We start from the raw sequence: 26,467 nt of genomic DNA, 5'->3' as shown, positions 1-26,467 counted from the left end.
AGAAGCCCAGCGGGAACTCATTTGCCTAGTAGGCCACACCCCCTGATGTCTCCATTGTTTCACACAGGACTTTTTTGGTGCAAAAAGCCCAGCAGGTACTTATTTGCATACCAGGCCACACACCCCTGATGTCCCCATCGTTTTGCACTGGGCTTTTTTGGATGAAAAAGCTCAGCAGGAACTCATTTGCCGAGTAGGCCACACCCCCTGTTGTCCCAATTGTTTCATATGGATTTTTTGGAAGAAAAAGCCCAGCAGGAGCTCATTTGCATACCAGGCCACACCCCCTGATGTCCCCATTGTTTCACATAGGGCTTTTTTGGTGCAAAAAACCCAGCAGGAGCTCATCTGCACACCAGGCCACACCCCCTGATGGCCCAATTGTTTCACACAGGGCTTTTTTGGTGCAAAAAGCCGAGTGGGAACTCATTTGCCTAGTAGGCCACACCCCCTGATGGCCCCATTGTTTCACACAGGGCTTTTTTGGTGCAAAAAACCCAGCAGGAGCTTATCTGCACACCAGGCCACACCCCCTGATGGCCCCCATTGTTTCACACAGGACTTTTTTGGTGCAAAAAGCCAAGCGGGAACTCATTTGCCTAGTATGCCACAGCCCCTGATGGCCCCATTGTTTCACACAGGGCTTTTTTGGTGCAAAAAACCCAGCAGGAGCTCATCTGCACACCAGGCCACACCCCCTGATGGCCCCCATTGTTTCACACAGGACTTTTTTGGTGCAAAAAGCCCAGTGGGAACTCATTTGCCTAGTAGGCCACACCCCCTGATGGCCCCATTGTTTCACACAGGGCTTTTTTGGTGCAAAAAGCTGAGCGGGAACTCATTTGCCTTGTAGGCCACACCCCCTGATGGCCCCATTGTTTCACACAGGGCTTTTTTGGTGCAAAAACCAAGCAGGAACTCATTTGCCTAGTAGGCCACACCCCCTGATGGCCCCATTGTTTCACACAGGGCTTTTTTGGTGCAAAAAGCTGAGCAGGAACTCATTTGCCTTGTAGGCCACACCCCCTGATGGCCCCATTGTTTCACACAGGGCTTTTTTGGTGCAAAAACCAAGCAGGAACTCATTTGCCTAGTAGGCCACACCCCCTGATGGCCCCATTGTTTCACACAGGGCTTTTTTGGTGCAAAAAGCTGAGCAGGAACTCATTTGCCTTGTAGGCCACACCCCCTGATGGCCCCATTGTTTCACACAGGGCTTTTTTGGTGCAAAAAGCCGAGCGGGAACTCATTTGCCTTGTAGGCCACACCCCCTGATGGCCTCATTGTTTCACACAGGGCTTTTTTGGTGCAAAAACCAAGCAGGAACTCATTTGCCTAGTAGGCCACACCCCCTGATGGCCCCATTGTTTCACACAGGGCTTTTTTGGTGCAAAAAGCCGAGCGGGAACTCATTTGCCTAGTAGGCCACACCCCCTGATGTCCCCATTGTTTCACACGGGTTTTTTGGTGCAGAAAGCCCAGCAGGTGCTCATTTGCATACCAGGCCACACCCCCTGATGTCTCCAGTGTTTCACACAGGGCTTCTTTGGTGCAAAAAAACCAGCAGGGGCTCATTTGCATACCAGGCCACACCCCCGATGTCAAGCCACCCGGAACTGCGTTCCTGCTCCCCCCCTTACGATCCAAGATCAGGCAGCCGGAGAGGCATGGCTCTTCCCAGCGGGAGACGGGAGGCCTCGAATGAATGAGGCAGGAAAACTCCGCCCTGCATCACGAGGGGGGCTGGGGGGCGCGGCATCGCGTGGGGGCGTGGCCTCTCGGGGATTCCGCAGCCGGAGGAGAGCTCCGTTCCCCGCCCCCTTCCGTCGCGATTGCGCCAGAGCCCAGCCAATCCGGGCTCGCCGGGCAGGGAGGCCACGCCCCGTTCCCGGCAGCCCCGCCCCCTCCCCCTGCGCGCCGAGGCCGCCCGGGAGGCGTGGCCTGGCGGCGTCCCCTTCTCCTCGCGCGGCCTTGAAGTGACGCCATCGCGCCGGGCGTGCGCGTGACGTCAGATCCCGGGCGAGGCGGGCGGGGCCGGTTTGAACGGTGAGCGACTGACTGAGGTAACGGCGGGGCGGAGGAGGAGGGCCGCGCCGGGCCGGGCAGGGCAGGCTCCCCTTCGGGCTCCCGGGCGCCCCACCCTTCCCCCCGGCCCGCGCTGCCCGGCCAGGCCGCCCTCCTCACGGGTCACTCGCAGATGCTGATTCCCGGCCTCCCAGGCAAAGGAGCGGGGGGTGCGCGCGCATCCCGCGGGGGGGGGCTCGTGAGGCGGGGCGAGGGGCCTAGGTTGCCAACCCCCAGGTGGGGGCGGGGGATCTCCCGGGCTGGAGGCCCTACCCCCGCTTCAGAAAGCGGGGAGGGGAGGGAGATGTCTGCTGGGCACCCCATTAGTCCCTAGGGAGACCCATTCCCATAGGGTGTAATGGAGAACTGGGTGGGTATTTGGGGCTCTGGGTGGGCTGTTATTTGAGGTGGAGGCACCAGATTCTCAGCATGGGATCCAGTCCCTCTCCTCAAAACACCCTCCGAGTTTCAAGAAGATTGGACCAGGGGGTCTGGTTCTATGAGCCCCCAAAGAAGGTGCCCCTACCTTCCATTGTTCCCCAGGGAGACACATTCCCATAGAGTGTAATGGAGAACTGGGTGGGTATTTGGGGCTCTGGGTGGGCTATTATTTGAGGTAGAGGCACCAGATTCTCAGCATGGGATCCAGTCCGTCTCCTCAAAACACCCTCCGAGTTTCAAGAAGATTGGACCAGGCGGTATGATTCTGTCAGCCCCGGAAGAAGGTGCCCCTACCTTCCATTGTTCCCTAGGGAGACCCATTCCCATAGGGAATAATGGAGAATTGATCTGCGGGTGTTTGGAGCTCTGGGTGGGCTATTATTTGAGGTAGAGGCACCAGATTCTCAGCATGGGATCCAGTCCCTCTCCTCGAAACACCCTCCGAGTTTCAAGAAGATTGGACCAGGGGGTCCGGTTCTATGAGCCCCCAAAGAAGGTGCCCCTATCCTTCATGATTTCCTATGGACGGAAGGCATTTAAAAGGTGTGCCGTCCCTTTCAATGTGATGGCCACAACTCCCTTTGGAGTTCAATTATGCTTGTCACAACCTTGCTCCTGGCTCCACCCCTAATGTCTCCTGGCGCCTCCCCCAAAGTCTCCTGGCTCTGCCCCCAAAGTCCCCAGATATTTCTTCAATTGGACTTGGCAACCCTACCCCAAGTGGGGGCAGGGGATCCCCCGGTTTGGACGCCCCCCCACTTCAGGGTCATCTGAAAGTGGGGGAGGGGAGGGAAATGTCTGCTGGACACTCCATTCCCTCTAGAGACCGATTCCCTTACGGTATAATGGAGAAATGATGTGCAGGTATCTGGGGCTCTGGGAGGGCCCCCTGTTTTTTGATTTAGAGGCAAGGAATTTTCAGCATAGCACCCAGGGCCTCTTCACAAAACACCCTCCAAGTTTCAAATAGATTGGACCGGGGGGTTCAATTCTGGGACCCGCCAAACATGGTGCCCCTATTCTCCGTTATTTCCAGTGGCGGAAGGGCATTTAAAAGCACGGTCCCTTTCAGTGTGATGAGAGATCTTGGGGTCATGGTAGATAACTCACTGAAAATGTCAAGACAGTGTGCGTTTGCAATAAAAAAGGCCCACGCCATGCTGGGAATTATTAGGAAGGGAATTGAAAACAAATCAGCCAGTATCATAATGCCCCTGTATAAATCTATGGTGCGGTCTCATTTGGAGTACTGTGTGCAGTTCTGGTTGCCGCACCTCAAAAAGGATATTATAGCATTGGAGAAAGTTCAGAAAAGGGCAACTAGAATGATTAAAGGGCTGGAACACCTTCCCTATGAAGAAAGGTTGAAACGCTTAGAGCTCTTTAGCTTGGAGAAACGTCGACTGAGGGGTGACATGATAGAGGTTTACAAGATAATGCATGGGATGGAGAAAGTAGAGAAAGAAGTACTTTTCTCCCTTTCTCACAATACAAGAACTCGTGGGCATTCGATGAAATTGCTGAGCAGACAGGTTAAAACGGATAAAAGGAAGTCCTTCTTCACCCAAAGGGTGATTAACATGTGAAATTCACTGCCACAGGAGGTGGTGGCGGCCACAAGCATGGCCAGCTTCAAGAGGGGTTTAGATAAAAATATGGAGCAGAGGTCCATTAGTGGCTATTAGCCACAGTGTGTGTGTGTGTGCATATATATATATATATATAATTTTTTTTTTGCCACTGTGTAACACAGAGTGTTGGACTGGATGGGCCATTGGCCTGATCTAACATGGCTTCTCTTATGTTCTTATGGCCAGAACTCCCTTTGGAGTTCAGTTGTGCTTGCCACACCCTTCTCCTGGCACCACCTCCAAAGTCCCCGGATATTTCTTGAATTGGGCTTGGCCGGGGCTTCTCCACTTCTTACCCGCCCTTCTTGGGGGTTCCCAGCTCCTGCCAGCCTTCCAAGCCTCCCTGAACAGAGGCAAGCCCCAGGAGCTTGAGCTTGGGCAGGCAAGGGTTCGGGCTGCCAACGACCCTGCGAGGTGGGTTGCGAGGCTGGGGCAGGGAGCGCCTCAAGGGGGGCAGGGACACAATAGGAAGCTGCCTGAGTATGGGTCAGGCCCCTATGGTCCGTCAAGGTCAGGCTGGTCTGCTCAGAACAGTAAAAGAGACAGTTTGGTGCTGCAGTGAAGAGCAGTGGTCTCTAATCTGGGAGGAGGAGATGATGATACTCGGTTTATACCCCACCCTCTAGTCTGAAACTCAAGAGTATGAGAGTCCTGTATCATCTCCAGGGGTTGTTTTGTAGAAAAATAGGTGGTGTAGCTCATCCAGGGATTGATATGCAGATGCCCATACTATTCAAAGGACAAGGAGGTGGAACTCTCAGAAGGAGGAGGTGGAACTCTCAGAAAGGTTCAGGAGCTCCTGTGAGCTCCCACTGAATCCGAGGCCTGATCTTCTCCCTCACAACAGACACCCTGTGAGGTGAGTGGGTCTGAGAGAGCTCTCCCAAAAGCTGCCCTTTCAAGGACAGCTCTGCGAGAGCTATGGCTGACCCAAGGCCATTCCAGCAGCTGCAAGCGAAGGTGCGCAGAATCAAACCCGGTTCTCCCAAATAAGAGTCCTCACGCTTAACCACTGCAGCAAACTGGCTCTATAAGAAGTAGATATTGGGTTTATATCTCACCCTTCACTCTGAATCTCAGCATCTCAGAACAACTTACAATCTCCCTGTGTGGTGGGTGGGGCTGAGAGAGCTCTCCCAGAAGCTGCCCTTTCAAGGACTGCTCTGCGAGAGCCATGGCTGACCCAAGGCCATTCCAGCAGCTGCAAGTGTGGGAGTGGGGTTTGATTCCCCACTTTTCCTCCACATGCAGCCAGCAGGGTGATCTTGGGTCAGTCACAGCTCTCTCAGAGCTGTTGGCTCAAGAGCAGCTGTCTCAGAGCTCTCTCAGCAGATCCCACGTTTGAATCACTTTGTGTCAAGCAGAGAGCCAGTTTGGTGCGGCTGTTAAGAGCGGCGGAATCTACTCTGGGAGAACCAGGTTTGAGTCTCCACTTCACATGCAGCCAGCTGGATGATCCTTGGGTTGGCCGTGGTTCTCTCAGAGCTGTTCTTTCAAAGCTGGCTCAGCCCCACCTGTCTGTTGTGGGGAGAGGAAGGGAAGGGAGATTGGAAGCTGCTCTGACACTCCCAGTGAAGGGGGGAAGGTGGGATATAAATCCAGTCTCTTCAGACCGGCAAGCAGTTTTCAAAGGTCTCAGGTGGAGATCTTTCTCATCACCCACTGCGTGATCCTTTAACTGGAGATGCTGGAGATTGAACATGGGACCTTCTGCGTGCCGAGCACAGGCTCTACCGCCCAGTTGCGGCCCCTCCGATAATCCCTGACATTCCCAGTAAAAGGAACTAGGCAGTAGGTGATGGGAAAAGACCTTTCTCTGCCTGAGACCCTGGAGAGCTGCTGCCAGTCTGAGCAGACAAGGCTGATTTCAAGGGACTAAAGGTCTCGTTCAGTATAAGGTAGCTTTATACGTACTGGCTAGCTTAACGGGAAGCCTGCCAGAGCTCTCTTAAGAAAAAGATGGTGATGATAGTGGATTTATACCCCACCCTCCGCTCCAAATCTCAGAGTGACTCACAATCTCCTTTATCTGCCTCTTCCACAACAGACACCCTGTGAGGTGGGTGGGACTGAGAGAGCTCTGCCAGAAGCTGCCCTTTCAAGGACAGAGGCTCAGAGCGGCCTACAATCTCCTTTCCCTTCCTCCCCCACAACAGACACCCTGTGAGGAGGGTGGGGCTGAGAGGGCTCTCACAGCAGCTGCCCTTTCAAGGACAGAGAGTGGCCTACAATCTCCTTTCCCTTCCTCCCCCGCAACAGACACCCTGTGAGGTGGCTGGGACTGAGAGAGCTCTTCCAGAAGCTGCCCTTTCAAAGACAGAGTCTCAGAGCGTCTCATAATCTCCTTTCCCTTCCTCCCCCACAACAGACACCCTGTGAGAAGGGTGGGGCTGAGAGGGCTCTCACAGCAGCTGCCCTTTCAAGGACAGAGGCTCAGAGCAGCCTACAATCTCCTTTCCCTTCCTCCCCCGCAACAGACACCCTGTGAGGTGGCTGGGACTGAGAGAGCTCTTCCAGAAGCTGCCCTTTCAAAGACAGAGTCTCAGAGCGGCTCACAATCTCCTTTACCTTCCTCCCCCACAACAGACACCCCGTGATGTGGGTGAGGCTGGAGAGGGCTCTCACAGCAGCTGCCCTTTCAAGGACAACCTCTGCCAGAGCTCTGGCTGACCCAAGGCCAATTCAACAGCTGCAGGTGGAGGAGTGGGGAATCAAACCTGGTTTTTCCAGAGAAGAGTCCGCACACTTAACCACTACACCAAACTGGCTCTCTAACCCTGGCACTTCATTGGATCTGTGGCTAAATGTGCAAAGGGGGGTTGGAGGGGTGAAATTTCTGCTTTGGTAGCCAAAGGATAGTGTGCTGACTTACACATTTGCATGGGGACATCCAACTAGAATTTGCTTGACCTCTTCCTAGGACATCTCATCGGTAGCCCCACATGATCTTGCTTCTGCGCAGGGACACATGACTCTGCCTTCTACTGTTGGCCCATTGGCCCATCGAGAACAGTATTTCCTTCTTAGACTGGCAGCAGCCTCCCCAGGTCTCAGGCTGAGGTCCCACACGTCACCTCCTTCCTGGTTCTTTCAACTGGGGTTTGAACGTGGAACCTTCTGCATGCTTGGAACCACAACCCCTCTCTACCGCCCACTATAGAGTGTGGTTTTTCATATAAAGAACGCTTCTGCGATGTGGAAGTAGCGTGTGGAGCTTGGGGGCACGGCTTGCAAGGCGCGTGAAGTCGGTCATCTTAAAATACGCCTTGAAACGGGCTGCATTGTCTCCTGTGTAGTGAGAGAGCCAGTTTGGTGTAGTAGATAAGTGTGTGGATTCTTACCTGAGAGAACTGGGTTTGATTCCCCACTCCTCCCCTTGCACCTGCTGGAATGGCCTTGGGTCAGCCATAGCGCTGGCAGGAGTTGTCCTTGAAAGGGCAGGTGCTGTCAGAGCTCTCTCAGCCCCACCCACCTCACAGGGTGTCTGTTGTGGGGGGGGGAAGATAAAGGAGATTGTGAACCACTCTGAGATTTGGAGTGGAGGGCAGGATATAAAGCTAATATCATTATCTTGTGGTCACACGCGGCCTAAATTTAGGTATACATGTGACTTTCCTGCTGTATCCGAGTCATGCCCTGATCAGGGTAGAAGCGTCCCAGTGGAGCTGTCTCCCATCAGCTTTCTTTCCTTTTTCCCTTCAAAGCATTCTCTGATCACATCACACATTCTTAAACTTATGCATCAACCAAAGCCCCCCTAGTGTTCCTCTGTCATTGAACCTGGGACCTTCTGCTTCCCAAGCAGATGCTCTACCACTGAGCCACCATCTCTCCCCTGCTCTCCAGGGTCTCAAGCTGAGGTTTTTCACACCTATTTGCCTGGACCCTTTTTAGTTGGAGATGCCGGGGATTGAACCTGGGACCTTCCGCTTACCTCATTTCGTTGCTCTCATTTTCTTTTTTGAGAACAATGACAATAAATTTATCTATCTTATGAACATATGAAGCTGCCTTCTACTGAATCAGACCCTTGGTCCATCAAAGTCAGTATTGTCTACTCAGACTGGCAGCAGCTCTCCAGGGTCTCAAGCTGAGGTTTTTCACACCTATTTGCCTGGACCCTTTTGAGTTGGAGATGCCGGGGATTGAACCTGGGACCTTCTGCTTACCAAGCAGATGCTCTACCACTGAGCCACCGTCCCTGTCCTGCTCTCCAGGGTCTCTAGCTGAGGTTTTTCACACCTACTTGCCTGGACCCTTTTTAGTTGGAGATGCCGGGGATTGAACCTGGGACCTTCTGCTTCCCAAGCAGATGCTCTACCCATGAGCCACAATCCCTCCCCTGCTCTCCAGGGTCTCAAGCGGAGGTTTTTCAAACCTATTGGCCTGGACCCTTTTTTTTGGAGATGCCGGGGATTGAACCTGGGACCTTCTGCTTACCAAGCAGATGCTCTACCACTGAGCCACCGTCCCTCCCCACCCACAATCATGCTTCCGTCCCCTGTCTTCTGCAAGCTTGTTAATAGTCACTGTTCAGTGCTCCTTTATTTATTTTTTATTCATTTACTTTAGAATTATATGCCGCCCACTCCACGAGCGGACTCTGGGAGGCTAACAGTCGTGATAAAAGCAATTTAAATCAGAGGTGTCAAACCTCTGCCCAGGGGCCGAATCAGGCCCCCAGAGAGCTCCTATCAGGCCCCCGAGCAACTGGCTGTCATCTGCTTCCTTCTCCCTCTCTCTTGCTTCCTTCTGCATCACAGCTTGCTTTGCAAGGCTTGCTCAATCGCACAGCAGAGCTACAGGCCAAAACCTCTTTTTCCCCTCTATTGGCCAAGGCTCCTCCCCCACCCAGTCTTGGTTCTCCGGGCCCCCCTCTTAGTCTCCCCTGAGTAGTCATCCTCCATATCCAGCCTCTCCTTGCCTTCTTCAGCTGACTCCTCCCCCTTCTTCAATTGAAGCCTCCGAGAATCCCCTTTCTTCTCCGCCCGTGTTACTGCGGTGCCTTTGTGCACACTGTGTTAAAAATGGGCAGAGCCGACTGGCTGTTGCCTTTCATGATGGGGAACTTCCTAGGTCCAGCTGTTGAATTAGATTGGCTGTGTCACTGTGAATTAGATTGACTGGGAAGTGGCTGGCTGTGTTCACGGTGGTAGGATTCCTGGCACAATACGATACGTCTCTTTGCTGTGTCTGCGGGAATGAGCATAGCGGCTGGTTTTAGCTGTATGTATCATATATATGGGCTCATCACATTTCTGGGGCACTTGGGCTTCTGATAAATGGCTAGACCGGGGGCGTCAGGCTCGTTTGTTATGGGGGCCGGATCTGACGTAAATGAGACCTTGTTGGGCCGGGCCATGTTGGGTTGGGCTGGGCTGGGCCATGTGTGTACCAGTTTGGTGTGGTGGTGAAGTGTGCAGGCTCTTACCTGGGAGAACCAGGTTTGATTCCCCACTCCTCCACTTCCAGCAGCTGGAATGGCCTTGGGTCAGCCGTAGCTCTGGCGGAGGTGGTCCTTGAAAGGGCAGCTTCTGAGAGAACTCTCTCAGCCCCTACCCTGCTGAGATGGCCTTGGGTCAGCCATAGCTCTGGCGGAGGTTGTCCTTGAAAGGGCAGCTGCTGTGAGAGCTCTCTCAACCCCACTCACCTCACAAGGTGTCTATTGTGGGCGGAGAAGATATAGGAGATTGCAAGCCGCTCTGAGTCTCTGATTCAGAGAGAAGGGCGGGGTATAAATCTGCAGTCTTCTTCTTCTCCACTTGCAGCTGCTGGAATGGTCTTGGGTCAGCCATAGCTCTGGCAGAGGTTGTCCTTGAAAGGGCAGCTGCTGTGAGAGCCCTCTCCAGCCTCTACCCACCTCACAGGGTGTCTGTTGTGGGGGAGGAAGATAAAGGAGATTGTGAGCCGCTCTGAGACTCTAAGATTCAGAGTGGAGGGTGGGATATAAATCCAATATTATCTTCTGCCTATTTAAGATTAGGTATCAAAGATACAAATTTTATAAAGAACACAGACAAATACAAATACATATATATATATATAGACTAATGAGTGCCTATGTTTTAAGTTTTTAAATATATATATATTTAAAAACTTAAAACATAGGCACTCATTAGTCTTAAAGATGCTTTCTTTGTATCTCTCCCATGGGATCCAGGGAACTGGGCAAAGGAAGCTCTGGCTCTTTCCTTCCCTCCCCAGGGGAATGGGAGGGAGGAGCTTCAGCCAATAGAAGGAAGTGAGGCTTAGCTCAGTAGCTCTACTGTGCAGTTGAGAGAACCTGGCAAAGCAAACTTTTCTTCCGCCTTCCTGCCCAAAGGAGGAGTCTCAGCCAATGGAGAAAACAGACGATTTGCTCTGTAGCTCCTGTGCAATTAAGCAAGCCTTGCAAAGCAAGCTGTGATGCAGAAGGAGGCAAGAGAGAGGGAGAGGGAAACAGAGGACAGCCAGTTGCTTGGGGGCCTGATAGGAGCCCTCCAGGGTCCTGATTCGGCCCTCGGGGTGCATGTTTGACAACCCTGGGCTAGAATGTCTCCCATAAGCTGCCTGTCTTGAAAAGGTGGCCAGCGTCTAACCCTTCACAGTTGAGAGAGGCTTCCGGTGTGAGAAGAAGAAGAAGACTGCAGATTTATACCCCGCCCTTCTCTCTGAATCAGAGACTCAGAGCGGCTCACAATCTCCTCTATCTTCTCCCCTTACAACAGACACCCTGTGAGGTGGGTGGGGCTTAGAGGGCTCTCACAGCAGCTGCCCTTTCAAGGACAGCTCTGCCAGAGCCATGGCTGACCCAAGGCCATTCCAGCAGCTGCAAGTGGAGGAGTGGGGAATCAAACCCTGTTCTCCCAGATAAGAGAGCTCTGGCTGACCGAAGGCCATTCCAGCAGGTGCAAGTAGAGGAGTGGGGAATCAAACCCGGTTCTCCCAGATAAGAGAGCTCTGGCTGACCCAAGGCCATTCCAGCAGCTGCAAGTGGAGGAGTGGGGAATCAAACCCAGTTCTCCCAGATAAGAGAGCTCTGGCTGACCCAAGGCCATTCCAGCAGCTGCAGGTGGAGGAGTGGGGAATCAAACCTGGTTCTCCCAGATAAGAGAGCTCTGGCTGACCCAAGGCCATTCCAGCAGCTGCAAGTGGAGGAGTGGGGAATGAAACCCGGTTCTCCCAGATAAGAGAGCTCTGGCTGACCCAAGGCCATTCCAGCAGCTGTAAGTGGAGGAGTGGGGAATCAAACCCGGTTCTCCCAGATAAGAGAGCTCTGGCTGACCCAAGGCCATTCCAGCAGCTGCAAGTGGAGGAGTGGGGAATCAAACCTGGTTCTCCCAGATAAGAGAGCCAAGGCTGACCCAAGGCCATTCCAGCAGCTGCAAGTGGAGGAGGGGGGGATCAACCCCGGTTCTCCCAGATAAGAGAGCTCTGGCTGACCCAAGGCCATTCCAGCAGATGCAAGTGGAGGAGTGGAGAATCAAACCCGGTTCTCTCAGATAAGAGAGCTCTGGCTGACCCAAGGCCATTCCAGCAGCTGCAAGTGGAGGAGGGGGGAATCAAACCCGGTTCTCCCAGATAAGAGAGCTCTGGCTGACCCAAGGCCATCCCAGATAAGAGTCCACACACTTCACCAAAACAGAGAAAGGGGATGGGAGCTTTTCTTTCCATTTGCCTCTGGATAAACCAACTCTCTCCCCATTGAATTTTGTTCAGAAAATGGCGGTTAACGTGTATTCCACCTCGGTGACGAGCGATAACTTGAGTCGGCATGACATGCTCGCCTGGATCAATGAGTCCCTCCAATTGAATCTGACAAAGATAGAACAGCTCTGTTCAGGTAAGCGAAGGGGTAAGCGTCTGTTTATGATTTTAAATGCATTTTTCCATTAAAAGGACCAGCTGGAGATGGAGTATCAAACTGGGGCTGACGAATTCTCCGGAGGGGTGGGGGTTGGCTGCCTGCCCGTCTGCCTTTTATCTCCGTTTTCGAGGCTGGGCAGAAACAAGGAAAGTAAAATGTAGCACAACTTGCTTGTGAGAGCCCTGTGCTTGCGCTTCAAACCTTTTCCCATCTGTACTTTGCTTGTAGGATACAGTGGCACAGTCTGGTTTTGGGCGGAAGATTCTAAGCCTCGAGCTAAATCTTCCTTCCATTTCTACATTTTATGGTGCTGTTCGGTATAATATGAGCCCCGTGGCGCAGAATGTTAAAGCTGCAGTACTGCAGTCCTAAGCTCTGCTCGTGACCTGAGTTCGATTCCCGGCGGAAGCTGGGTTTTCAGGTCGCCGGCTTGAGGTTGACTCAGCCTTCCATCCTTCCGAGGTCGGTCAAATGAGTCCCCAGCTTGCTGGGGGCGGGAAAGTGTAGAGGACTGGGGAAAGCAATGGCAAACCACCCCGTAGAAAGTCTGCCGTGAAAATGTTATGAAAGCAACGTCATCCAGAGTCGGAAACGACTGGTGCTTGCACAGGGGACCTTTCCTTTCCTATCTACACTGAAGGAGCCCCGTGGCACAGAGTGGTAAAGCTGCAATACTGCAGTCGGAGCCCTCTGCTCACGACCTGAGTTCGATCCCTGGCAGAAGCTGGGTGTTCAGATAGCCGGCTCGAGGTTGACTCAGCCTTCCACCCTTCCGAGGTCAGTCAAATGAGGACCAGCTTGCTGGGGGAGAAAGGGTAGATGACTGGGGAAGGCAATGGCAAACTACCCCGTAAAAAATCTCCCGTGAAAATGTCACGCTGCGACGTCACCCCCAGAGTCAGAAAGGACCGGTGCTTGCACAGGGGACTACCTTTACCTTTTACTAGGCGTAATACTAGCAGACAAATCAGAAAAGTGTGAAGTGAATCTGGTAGTGCACCGGGGGGGGGGGGGGGGGACTAACTTGTTCTAGAAAAAATGGCTTTCAAGTAAGATTTGGGCTAGGAAGAAAATGTCGCTTCCTGGGGACTAGTGGAGGAGGAATAAAAAGCATTGCAAAAATGAGCAAGGTAGCAAGCAATGATTTGTTGTGGCACTAAGCAGCACGAATGCCCGCTTGATTTGGGTGAGCAAGTGTGACCCTGATTATCCGTGGTAGTTTCAGAGGGCAGCCGTGTTGGCTTGTGGTTTAACAGCTAGATCTGAGGCCAGTAGCACCCTGGAGACCAGAGAGATGTTTTACGGTGTAAGCTTTCGAGAGCCAGAGTTCTCCGATGAAGGTATCTGACAAAACAAGCTTTGACCCCCTAAAGCAAGAGTGTCAAACTAATTTGTTTGAGGGCCGTATCGTGACGTCGTCGGGCCGGGCCGTGTGTGTCTTAAAATGTAATGCCAAGTAGGGGAGATAGAAACTTTATAAAGGCCACCGACAAACACTCAGCCTGATGCACCTTACTGGCTTGTTGAGCCTCAGCCAACAGAGGGAAGAGCGGCTTGGCTCAGTCGCTCAGCTGTGCAACTGAGAAGAACACTGCAGATTTATACCCTGCTCTTCTCTCTGAATTAGAGGCTCAGAGTGGCTTACAATCTCCTATATCTTCTCCCCCCACAACAGACACCCTGTGAGGTGGGTGGGGCTGAGAGAGCACTCACAGAAGAAGAAGGAGACTGCAGATTTATACCCCGCCCTTCTCTCTGAATCAGAGGCTCAGAGCGGCTTACAATCTCCTATCTCTTCTCCCCCCACAACAGACACCCTGTGAGGTGGGTGGGGCTGAGAGAGCACTCACAGAAGAAGAAGGAGACTGCAGATTTATACCCCGCCCTTCTCTCTGAATCAGAGGCTCAGAGCGGCTTACAATCTCCTATATCTTCTCCCCCCCACAACAGACACCCTGTGAGGTGGGTGGGTGGGGCTGAGAGGGCTCTCACACCAGCTGCCCTTACAAGGACAACTCTACGAGAGTTCTGACTGACCCAGGGCCATTCCAGCACCTGTAAATGGAAGAGCGGGGAATCAAAACTGGTTCTCCCAGATAAAGAGTCCGCGCACTTAACCACTACACCAGACTGGCTCTCCTTCCCCCACTTCATCTTCAAGGGAGGGGCTTTGCTCTGTAGCTCCTGTGCGATTGAGCAAGCCTGGCAAAGCAAGCTGTGATGCAGAAGGAAGCAAGAGAGAGGGAGAAGGAAGCAGACGACAGTGACTTGCTCAGGGGCCTGATAGGAGCCCTTTAGGGGCCTGATTTGGCGCCCGGACAGCGTGTTTGACACCCCTGCTCTAAAGATTATACCTTGAAAATCTTGTTGGTGCCCTGACCTGAGTGGACCAGACAAGCCCGATTTCCTCAGATCCTGGAAGCTAAGCAAGGTCGATTCCAACAAGTACTTGGAAGGAGACCTCCTTGGAATTCAGGGTCCAGAGGAGGGCGACGAAGATGGTGAGGGGTCTGGAGACCGAGTCCTATGGAGAAAGGTTGAAGGAGCTGGGGATGTTTAGCCTGGAGAGGAGGCGGCTGAGAGGTGATAGGATCACCATCTTCAAGTCCTTGAAGGGCTGTCCTATAGAGGAGGGTGTGGAATTGTTTTCTGTGGCCCCAGAAGGTAGGACCAGAACCAGTGGGTTGAAATTAAATCAGAAGAGTTTCCGGCTCAACATTAGGAAGAACTTCCTGACCGTTAGAGCGATTCCTCAGTGGAACAGGCTTCTTCAGGAGGTGGTGGGCTCTCCTTCCTTGGAGGTTTTTCAACAGAGGCTAGATGGCCATCTGACAGCAATGAAGATCCTGTGAATTTAGGGGGAGGTGTTTGTGAGTTTCCTGCATTGTGCAGGGGGTTGGACTAGATGACCCTGGAGGTCCCTTCCAGCTCTAGGATTCTATGCTTTAACTGGGCTCTCCTTCCTTGGAGGTTTTTCAACAGAGGCTGGATGGCCCTCTGACAGCAATGAGGATCCTGTGAATTTAGGGGGGTTGGTGTTTGTGAGTTTCCTGCATTGTGCAGGGGGTTCGACTAGATGACCCTTGGCGTCCCTTCCAACTCTATGATTCTAAGACAAGACAGGCCAGCTTAAAGAAATAAGAAGACGGCTTTAACAGTATCCAATTGAGCAAAGCAGGAAGAATCAAACAATGGGTAAAGAGACGGGGAGGCTGATTCCGCAGCAGGATCCAGCGCAAAAGAGGGTGAGATCTGCCCCCTCCCCCCAACCACACATGCCCGTTTAGCTCTGACTAAAGCACCACCTGCCCCAACAGCCTCTCTTCGAGGTAGGCCGCTGACAGCTTTTCCTCTCTCCCTCACGTTCCTCTCTCCCTTGGAGGTTTTTCAACACAAACTGGATGGCCCTCTGACAGCAATGAAGATCCTGTGAATTTAGGGGGAGGTGTTCGTGAGTTTCCCGCCTTGTGCAGGGGGTTGGACTAGATTTCCCAGGAGGTCCCTTCCAACTCGTATGATTCTATGAATACCAGCAGCTGGGAGGCAGGGGCAGGCTTTATTCAGCCACCTCTCTGAATATCTTCCATGCCCCCAGTAGGGGGTCAATCACCAGAGGTCGCCATGACTTCCAGGTACACACACGCACTCACATGCACGTTTAAAAAAAAATACAATAATGCCAAAAAGGCGGGGGGGAGGGGAGAAAGTTTTGTTGGTCTCAGGTGCTCTTGGTCTCAAATCTAGCCTTATCCATGGTGACGCAGTAGGGTGTGTGCTGACTCTAGAGGAGGGAAATACCGCCACTGGGGGAAGCGGGGAGGAGGAACTGGGCAGATAATATTTGTTTGTTTCCATTTATAACCCGCCCTCCCTGCCGAGACCAAACAGGCAGACTACAGCATGAAACCAATTAAACAGTCAAGTCATTGAGACAGTCATTACAATAACATTGAGCTGTATGAAGAGCCGTTTGAAAGGCCAGGGCCCTTGTTAATTCCTGAGGACAGGTAGCTGTAAATGATGAGTCCTAGCGCATTGTAACACATCATGAAATGTATTTCATAATATATTACAATGTAAGAAGAAGCAGAAAATTGGATTTATAACTCACCGACATTGGATTTATATCCCACCCTCCACTCTGAATCTCAGTCTCAGAGTGGCTCACAATCTCCTTTCCCTTCCTCCCCCACAACAGACACCCTGTGAGGTAGATGAAGAGATTGGATTTATATCCCGCCCTCCACTCCGAAGAGTCTCAGAGCAGCTCACAATCTCCTTTCCCTTCCTCCCCCACAACAGACACCCTGTGAGGTAGATGAAGATATTGGATTTATATCCCGCCCTCCACTCCGAAGGGTCTCAGAACGGCTCATAATCTCCTTTCCCTTCCTCCCCCACAACAGACACCCTGTGAGGTAGATGAAGAGATTGGATTTATATCCCGCCCTCCACTCCGAAGAGTCTCAGAGCGGCTCACAATCTCCTTTCCCTTCCTCCCCCACAACAGACGCCCTGTGAGGTGGGTGGGGCTGGAGAGGGCTCTCCCATTAGCTGCCCTTTCAAGGACAACCTCAGCCAGAGCTATGGCTGACCCAAGGCCATTCCAGCAGGTGCAAGTGGAGGACTGGGGAATCAAACCCGGTCCTCCCAGATAAGAGTCCACACACTTAACCACTACACCAAACTAACAGAAAGAAAGTGCACAGTTGTATCATCCTGAAACCGTTGCACTCCTCTCCCCTGGTCCATGGGAAAATTATCTTCTACAGAACCGGTCCCTGGTTCCAAAAAGGTTGTTGACCGCTGTCCTTCCGGTTTTAAACAGGCTGACTTCTTCTCTGTCAACACACTGTTTGGTCTTAGCAAGTTCCTTTTTCTGCTATTTAGGGAACTTTGACCGAAGCGATTTCCTCAAATATATTATGATTGGGGTTTGTGTGCTGTGAGCTTTGGAGGCATTCCACATGAGTGTGCAGGAGCAACACTCTAGAAAGCACACTTCTTCGTCCCGATTTAGTAACACGCACCTTTGCACATCTCCTTTGATGTGATGGGGCTGGCACGGGGAATGTGGGTTGTGCTCACTGTGGGGAACACTTGTTTTTTATTTATCTAAAATATTTTAAAGCTGCTGTTCCCCCAACTTCGGGTCCCCAAGGTGCCTAGCAGCAAAAACATTAAAACAAGTTTCAAAACATGTCTCTCTCGCTCTTTAAATACATGAATAAATAAATGCATAGACACATGAATGGGAGTCAGTGAAGGAACATCAGACGAAAGAGACAGTTCGGTGTAGTGGTGAAGCGTGCGGCCTCTTCTCTGGGAGAACTGGGTTACTCTTCCACTTGCAGCTGCTGGAATGGCCTTGGGTCTGCCATAGCTCTCACGGAGTTGTCCTTGAAAGGGCAACTGCTAAGAGAGCCCTCTCAGCCCCACCCACCTCACAGCGGAGGAAGAAGATAAAGGAGATTGTAAGAGGAGGAAGGAAGATTGTGGAGGAGGAAGATAAAGGACATTGTAAGCCGCTCTGAGTCTGTGATTCAGAGAGAGAAGGGCAGGGTATAAATCTGCAGTCTTCTTCGTCATTCATCCCTGTTTGGTGTAGCAGCTAATTGTGCGGACTCTTATCTGGGAGAACCGGGTGTGATTCCCCACTCCTCCACTTGCACCTGCTGGAATGGCCTTGGGTCAGCCATAGCTCTGGCAGAGGTTGTCCTTGAAAGGGCAGCTGCTGTGAGAGCCCTCTCCAGCCCCACCCACCTCACAGGGTGTCTGTTGTGGGGGAGAAAGATACAGGAGATTGTAAGCCGCTCTGAGTCTCTGATTCAGAGGGAAGGGCGGGGTATAAATCTGCAGTCTTCTTCCCCACTCCTCCTCTTGCACCTGCTGGAATGGTCTTGGGTCAGCCATAACTCTCATAGGAGTTGTCCTTGAAAGTGCAGCTTCTGGGAGAGTCCTCTCAGCCCCACCCACCTCACAGGGTGTCTGTTGTTGGGGAGGAAGGTAAAGGAGATTGTGAACCGCTCTGAGACTCTGTCCTTGAATGGGCAGCTTCTGGGAGAGCTCTCTTAGCCCCATCCACCTCACAGGGTGTCTGTTGTGGGGGAGAAAGATACAGGAGATTGTAAGCCGCTCTGAATCTCTGATTCAGAGAGAAGGGCGGGGTATAAATCTGCAGAGTCGTCGTCTTCTTCTTGGTGGAAGACAATGATGGAAGGGGACAGATGAATCTCCCTGGAGAGTGGATTCCATGGTTTTGGTGCCATGACCAAATAGTCCTTTTCTTGGGCTGCAACCAGCCATAGCCTCAGATGGTGGGAGCATCCAAATACGGTCTGGTAGCTGGGAGTAGACAGTCCTTACGGTACACCGGCCCCAAGCTGCCTAAAGCTTGACAGGTCAATACCAGCACCTTGAGCTGAGCCCGGAATTAAACCGGGAGCACCTGTAAGTGCAGTAGGCAGAGTGGTAAGGTCCCTATGAGCCATTCTGGCTGCAGCATTCTGTGCCATTTACAGCTTCCAGACTCTTGTCAGGGGCATTCCTACGTCCAGCTGTCATGATCCGGGGCCCATTGAGGCCTACAGGCTCCAGGGAAGCCTGTGTTAGAGTATCTACGTGGCCTATGTTTCCCAGGATCCCTTCTGTCCCTCTGATTGGGTGGGAAGCAGTTTTGGAGAGAAAATTTGCCCAGAGGCCTGGGACCTGGAAGGAAGGAAATAGAAGGCCCAGCTAGAGAAGGAAGTGCATTCTCTCTTTGGAGAGGCTGCAGTCAGCAGGGTTCTGTCTATGAAAAGGCTGGGCTGGAGGTGGGCTGCAGTCATGGGAGCTCCCTCATCCAAAGAGTGGTGAGTCAGTTGGAATTGGAGGAAGTTAGTTGCGTCGGTTTTTTTTTTTTTTGTGTGCCCCCTTTACTGTTTCCATGTTCATAATTGCACTAAAAGTTAACAACCCACTTGTTCATTCTTAAGCACTTACAATAAAGTTATTGTTATACTGCCTGGGTCTGCACGCCTCTTCAGTCACAGATAAAAGGTGATTGCTGAGAAGGAAGAGAGGGGGTCAGGTAGACAGACCCTTACCAGGGCGGTGGCAGCCCGTAGACCCCAGACAGACCCTTACCAGAGCCGTGACAATCAGTAGACCCCAGACAGACCTTTACCAGAGCGGTTGCAGTCAGTAGACCCCAGAAAGACCCTAACCAGACCGGTGGCAGTCAGTAGACCCCAGACAGACCCTTACCAGAGCGGTGGCAGTCAGTAGACCCCAGACAGACCCTAACCAGAGCGGTTGCAGTCAGTAGACCCCAGACAGACCCTTACCAGAGCGGTGGCAGTCAGTAGACCCCAGACAGACCCTAACCAGAGCGGTTGCAGTCAGTAGACCCCAGACAGACCCTTACCAGAGCGGGTGACAGTCAGTAGACCCCAGACAGACCCTAACCAGACCGGTGGCAGTCAGTAGACCCCAGACAGACCCTTACCAGAGCGGTGGCAGTCAGTAGACCCCAGACAGACCCTAACCAGAGCGGTTGCAGTCAGTAGACCCCAGACAGACCCTTACCAGAGCGGTGGCAGTCAGTAGACCCCAGACAGACCCTAACCAGAGCGGTTGCAGTCAGTAGACCCCAGACAGACCCTTACCAGAGCGGTGACAGTCAGTAGACCCCAGAAAGACCCTTACCAGAGCGGTGGCAGTCAGTAGACCCCAGACAGACCCTAACCAGAGTGGTTGCAGTCAGTAGACCCCAGACAGACCCTAACCAGAGTGGTGGCAGTCAGTAGACCCCAGACAGACCCTAACCAGAGTGGTGGCAGTCAGTAGACCCCAGACAGACCTTTACCAGAGCGGTGACAATCAGTAGACCCCAGACAGACCTTTACCAGAGCAGTTGCAGTCAGTAGACCCCAGACAGACCCTCACCAGAGCAGTTGCAGTCAGTAGACCCCAGACAGACCTTTACCAGAGCAGTTGCAGTCAGTAGACCCCAGACAGACCCTCACCAGAGCAGTTGCAGTCAGTAGACCCCAGACAGACCTTTACCAGAGCAGTTGCAGTCAGTAGACCACAGAAAGACCCTTACCAGAGCAGTTGCAGTCAGTAGACCCCAGACAGACCTTTACCAGAGCAGTTGCAGTCAGTAGACCCCAGACAGACCCTCACCAGAGCAGTTGCAGTCAGTAGACCACAGACAGACCTTTACCAGAGCAGTTGCAGTCAGTAGACCCCAGAAAGACCCTTACCAGAGCAGTTGCAGTCAGTAGACCCCAGACAGACCTTTACCAGAGCAGTTGCAGTCAGTAGACCCCAGAAAGACCCTTACCAGAGCAGTTGCAGTCAGTAGACCCCAGAAAGACCCTTACCAGAGCAGTTGCAGTCAGTAGACCCCAGACAGACCTTTACCAGAGCAGTTGCAGTCAGTAGACCACAGACAGACCCTTACCAGAGCGGTGGCAGCCCGTAGAACCCCAGAAAGACCCTTACCAGAGCGGTGACAATCAGTAGACCCCAGACAGACCTTTACCAGAGCAGTTGCAGTCAGTAGACCCCAGACAGACCCTCACCAGAGCAGTTGCAGTCAGTAGACCCCAGACAGACTCTAACCGGAGTGGTGGCAGTCAGTAGACCCCAGACAGACCCTAACCAGAGCGGTGGCAGTCAGACCCCAGACAGACCTTTACCAGAGCGGTGGCAGCCAGTAGAAGGTCCTCCCTGGTGCTCTGCTTGTGACAAAAGCACAGGAGCATCCTTCTGTAAAGAACGACCACTCTTTTATGTGACTTCTCTGCACCGAGGACGCAAATACTACCGCCCAGGTCTGTTATGGTGGAGGGGGCAACTTTCAGAGGGTTTTACCATCAATGGGGGGGGGGGTGAGGAAAGGTTGTCTTCTTGACCACTTTCTTTTTTCTTTGTGTTTAAATGACCTGATGTCGAGTCTTCCCTCCCCAGACTTTCTTGCCCCCAGGTTATCTTCAAAAGAAAGCTCATTGGCTGCTGTATGCCAATGATTCTGGGCTTATCGTTAGATTGTTTCCTCAGTGGAACAGGCTTCCTCGGAAGGTGGTGGGCTCTCCTTCCTTGGAGGTTTTTAAACAGAAGAAGATGATGATATTGGATTTATATCCCGCCCTCCACTCACTCCGAAGAGTCTCAGAGCGGCTCACAATCTCCTTTCCCTTCCTCCCCCACAACAGACACCCTGTGAGGTGGGTGGGGCTGAGAGGGCTCTCACAGCAGCTGCCCTTTCAAGGACAGAGCCTCAGAGCGGCCTACAGTCTCCTTTCCCTTCCTCCCCCACAACAGACACCCTGTGAGGTGGGTGGGGCTGGAGAGGGCTCTCCCAGCAGCTGCCCTTTCAAGGACAACCTCTGCCAGAGCTATGGCTGACCCAAGGCCATGCTAGCAGGTGCAATTGGAGGAGTGAGGAATCAAACCCGGTTCTCCCAGGTAAGAGTCCACACACTTCACCACTACACCAAACTGGCCGTCTGACAGCAATGGAGTGGATCAGGGTGAATTAGGGGGAGGTGTTTGTGAGTTTCCTGCCTTGTGCAGGGGGTTGGACTAGATGACCCTAGAGGTCCCTTCCAACTCTATGATTCTATGATTCTTATCTCTCACGCCGAGATTGTCCTGAAGAGACTCCTGAAATGTTTCCCAGACTACTGCCTAAATGAGGAGTTGCAAGTAAAGTATCAAATCTAAAATATTTGTATTTTCTAAAAATGGCAACCTGGGCATTTCCAAGCGCATAGCAAACTAGATATTGAACGAATCAGCAGTTTCTGCCGATAACTTTAAAACCTCACATGGTCACATGAGCTCCAGAATAAGTTTAACTCTGCTTCTGGATCAATATCTCACTTCTTTGCAAGAAAAAGTTTATCCCCTGTGCAGTCCAGGTGTCCAACTCCAGAACAATAACTACAGTTGCTTTATGGTGGATTTTGGTCATCTCAGAATCTTTTGATCCTTCCTCTGTCTCAGTTTATATCTAGGATAGTGGGGGTCCCTCATAGAGATGTAAAATTTCCAGAAACCCTGGGGTTTTTTTGCATTTTTTCCCGCAGGAAAAAACGGAAATTTTCGGAAAAATTGAAAAAAAAAAACTACGTTAGCACTTCTTTTTTCTTTTCCAGATTGAAAGTCATTCTGTTACTTTAGGAACATAAAATATGAGTATGGACGATTTTACTTGGCATAAAATTACCACAACAAGCATATTAAAAATAGAGTGTATCCAAACAATTATTACAAACAGAATTGACTCTCTCTATTCCACTTAGGTTGACTCTGTGATAGGGCAAAGAAATATTGGATTCAGGGTCCATATGGATTCAAAAGATATTAAAAAACAAATCCCTCATCTACCCGAACTTTTCTTATTAAATGTCTGTAAAATTGATGTGTCCAAATCAGAAAAAAAATTCTGCTCCATATGCTAACTGTCGCCAGAATTTTGTATGCCAGATATTGAAAGACCTATAATATTCCAAATAGGAATGAGTTTATAGTTAAATTAATGGCGACAGTAGAAATGGATCTTTTAACCACGAGGTTGAGAGATGGTAATATTACGGAATGTAATGGTACTTGGAAATCAGTGTACGAATGGGTGGAACATTTAAGATTTGAATAGATAGAACAAGATACAAGTGTTAGTAAGTTATCTATACATTCCTTTGTAAATGGGTATGTTGAATTCTCTGAGTGTTTATGTTTGGGTATGTTATATGTTTTATGTATAATTTAGTAAAACAACTTATTTTTGTTGGAAAAAAATAATATTTATTTGTAATGGTAACAAATGGAGCAACACTCTCCTGAACTGTTAACTAGTTTGAACATATGAACATATGAAGCTGCCTTATACTGAATCAGACACTTGGTCCATCAAAGTCAGTATTGTCTTCTCAGACTGTCAGCGGCTCTCCAGGGTCTCGAGGTTTTTCACACCTATTTGCCTGGATCCTTTTTTGGAGATGCCAGGGGTTGAACCTGGGACCTTCTGCTTCCCAAGCAGATGCTCTACCACTGAGCCACCGTCCCTCCCCCGTTTATGTGGAACAGATGAAAAAACCTCTACAAAACAATTTTTAAAAATCCAGAAGTCGCAATAATTCATTTTTTCCTCTCCACAGTATTAAATAAAAATAAACTCATTCTCATAAGAAGGATTGGAGGGGGGGGGGAGTTTATAGAAGGGAGTGTAGGACTAAGTTTCAGTGAATGGGCATAACCTAAGACTTGCTTGTCCTTAGTGCACAGAAATTAGAACAACCTGATACCGTGCATATTTTTTAGAAACGATTTGGAAAATAGTTGAACACCTTGTCTTAAAATATTTTATTCATCATGTTAAAATAAAACATTCCGTAATCATTTTTTTTCCGTTTTTCTTTTGTTTGCAATTTTTTCAGTTTTTTGAAAAAAACAAAACAAAAAAGGCTACGGAAAAAAAAAAACCGGAGGGGCCCCCCCCCTTTCCCGTTTTTCTTTCTGAATCTTTCCAGTTTTTTCCCGGGCCTTCACATCTCTAGTCCTTCGTTGTGTCTGAGATGCACCTTTCAGAGCTCGACTTGGCCAGAAGCCACTGGAAGCTGAAGCGTGCCTCAGGGTTTTTCAAGCCAAGGATTATTTTTGCTTCGGAAGCTGAAGGCCTGCTGCTCTATTTAAACAAGGTGCTTTCTATTTTCGGTGGATTAGGTGGCTAGATTAAGGCAGCTAGGGCTTATAATGGAAGATCTCTTCTTGTTGGTAAGACGGAGCCCTTTCACTCGTGCGGCGTCGCTTTACAGAGCTGGATTACAACAGTACGGTGATTTGCTTTCGCAAAGGCTGCTGGAAACAAAGCAGGAGTCAAGCAGCGCCTTTAAGACCGACAAAGTTTTATTCAGAGCGTAAGCTTTCGTGCGCTCTCCAAGCCCGCTTCCTCAGACGAGGAATCCGGTACAGGGAGCAAAGCCACGCATAGCTGGTCGTCAGTGGCTCAGAATGCAAACTGGTACAAATTTAAGATCCAATGAACGGTTTGCGTTCTGAACCACTGACGACCAGCTATGGGTGGCTTTGCTCACTGTACCGGATTCCTCGTCTGAGGAAGCGGGCTTGGAGAGCGCATGAAAGCTTACGCTCTGAATAAAATTAAGTTGGTCTTGGTGGAGAGCCAGTTTGGTGTAGTGGTTAAGCGTGTGGACTCTTATCTGGGAGAATCGGGTTTGATTCCCCACTCCTCCACTTGCACCTGCTGGAATGGCCTTGGGTCAACCATAGCTCTGGCAAAGGTTGTCCTTGAAAAGGCAGCTGCTGTGAGAGCCCTCTCCAGCCCCACCCACCTCACGGGGTGTCTGTTGTGGGGGAGGAAGGTAAAGGAGATTGTGAGCCGCTCTGAGACTCTTCGGAGTGGAGGGCGGGATATAAATCCAATATCATCTTCTTCTTCTTCAAGGGGCAATTCGACTCCTATCTTGTTCTACTACTTCAGACCAACCCGGCTGACGACATTAGTCTGCTGGAGTTAGTTTCTTTGTTTTTTAAATTACCTCCTTAGACTTTGCCGTTATACATGAGTCACCTAACCCCCCCCCCCCACCCCTTTATCTCCCCTTAATGCTATCTTCTCTGTAGTATTACAAGGCAGATTTCATGGTACTCCGCACTCAGGTTTGTCATATCCCAGAGGCTGTGGACTCCTCTCCACGGACCACTTGAAGGCTTATCTGCCACAGCACTTGGAAGGCAGCAACCAGTTTCAGGGAGCTGTAGGGGTTGCCTGCTGCTGAACAAAGAACATAACATAAGAGAAGCCCTGTTGGATCAGGCCAGTGGCCCCTCCAGTCCAACCCTCTGTGTCACATAAGAACATAAGAGAAGCCCTGTTGGATCAGGCCAATGGCCCCTCCAGTCCAATACTTTGTGTCACATAAGAACATAAGAGAAGCCATGTTGGATCAGGCCAGTGGCCCCTCCAGTCCAACACTCTGTGTCACATAAGAACATCAGAGAAGCCCTGTTGGATCAAGCCAGTGGCCCCTCCAGTCCAACACTCTGTGTCACATAAGAGAAGCCATGTTGGATCAGGCCAGTGGCCCCTCCAGTCCAACACTCTGTGTCACATAAGAGAAGCCCTGTTGGATCAGGCCAGTGACCCCTCAAGTCCAACACTCTGTGTCACATAAGAACGTAAGAGAAGCCCTGTTGGACCAGGGCAATGGCCCATCCAGTCCAACAGTCTGTGTGACATAAGAACATAAGAGAAGCCATCCAGTCCAACACTCTGTGTCACAAAGTGGCCAATATGTTTGTGTGTGTGTGTATATATGTACACACACACATATATACACACACACTGTGGTTAATAGCCACTGATGGACCTCTGCTCCATATTTTTATCCAATCCTCTCTTGAAACTGTCTATGCTTGTAGCCGCCACGAGCTCCTGTGGCAGTGAATTCCACATGTTAATCACCCTTTGGGTGAAAACGTATTTCCTTTTATCCATTCTAACCCGAGTGCTCAGCAATTTCGTTGAATGCCCACGAGTGAATGCTCTCGTATTCTGAGAAAGGGAGAAAAGGACTTCTTTCTCTACTTTCTCCATCCCGCGCATAATCTTGTCAGCCTCTATCATGTCACCCTGCAGTCGACGTTTCTCCACGCTAAAAGAGTCCTAAGCATTTTAACCTTTCTTCATAGGAAAGTGTTCTAAACCTTTAATCATTCTAGTTGCCCTTTTCTGCACTTTTCCCGATGCTAAGGATTGGTAAAGGGAGAGAGGTCACTTGTAGGATAAAGACAGCACAACCAAAGTTATAGCGACCGAATAACGAAGAATGTATTGAAACAAAATCATACAAATATGTTCAATAGAAGACTAAATAGCAATAGCAATTCCCCAAAAGTTTCACAGCCCCACCAAAGGAGTCCCAGTGAGCAGGAGGTCGACCGGATGATTCCGGCTTCAAATCCTCTTCTAGCATAGGGGGCTCCAATCGCATCTCTCAACCAAAGGCAAAAGCTCAGAAGAAATAAAGGCTTTGAGCCTTTTGGAGTTTAGTGCCGTTTCGAAATCTTACTGGAGACTTTCTGTCCCATTTGTCCGTTGGGAATTCTGTGTGCGGTCTTTGGATGCCCTGCAAAAGAAGCTGGTGGGTTTTGCAGCTCTTTGCAACTTATCGATGCGTCAGAAACCCTTTGATATCGTTTCCTGAGCTGTCGCCTTTGGTTGAGAGATGCGGTTGGAGCCCCCGATGCTAGAAGAGGATTTGAAACAGGAATCATCCAGTCGACCTCCTGCTCATTGGGACTCCTTTGGTGGGACTGTGAAACTTGTGGGGGATTGTTATAGCTATTTAGTCTTCCGTTGCACATATTTGTATGATTTTGTGTTTTAGCAATTTATTAATAACATATGGCTACAATATTTAATTGTCTCTTTTCTATACTAACCCATATGATATTTCAACCCCCCCTCCCTCCA

At 50.8% G+C, this 26,467-nt stretch overlaps 1 protein-coding gene across 2 annotated transcripts in view; it reads left to right on the top strand.

Moving 5' to 3' along the window:
- The first annotated feature begins 1,957 nt into the window (after positions 1–1,957).
- MAPRE1 (microtubule associated protein RP/EB family member 1) overlaps positions 1,958–26,467 on the top strand; it is an 80,211-nt gene continuing 55,701 nt past the window's right edge. For both annotated transcript variants that reach the window (XM_060230503.1, XM_060230509.1), the window contains exons 1-2: positions 1,958–2,046; positions 11,835–11,958. In XM_060230503.1, the coding sequence (XP_060086486.1) occupies positions 11,838–11,958 (121 nt within the window). In that variant the 5' untranslated portion in view covers positions 1,958–2,046; positions 11,835–11,837. The remainder of the gene's footprint in view (positions 2,047–11,834; positions 11,959–26,467) is intronic.

This window comes from Heteronotia binoei, chromosome 2 (genome assembly GCF_032191835.1).
Source record: "Heteronotia binoei isolate CCM8104 ecotype False Entrance Well chromosome 2, APGP_CSIRO_Hbin_v1, whole genome shotgun sequence".
In the NCBI taxonomy this organism is placed as follows: Eukaryota; Metazoa; Chordata; class Lepidosauria; order Squamata; family Gekkonidae; genus Heteronotia; species Heteronotia binoei.
The sequence above is the reverse complement of the archived record's forward strand: the minus strand, read 5'-3'. Positions and strand labels throughout refer to the sequence as shown.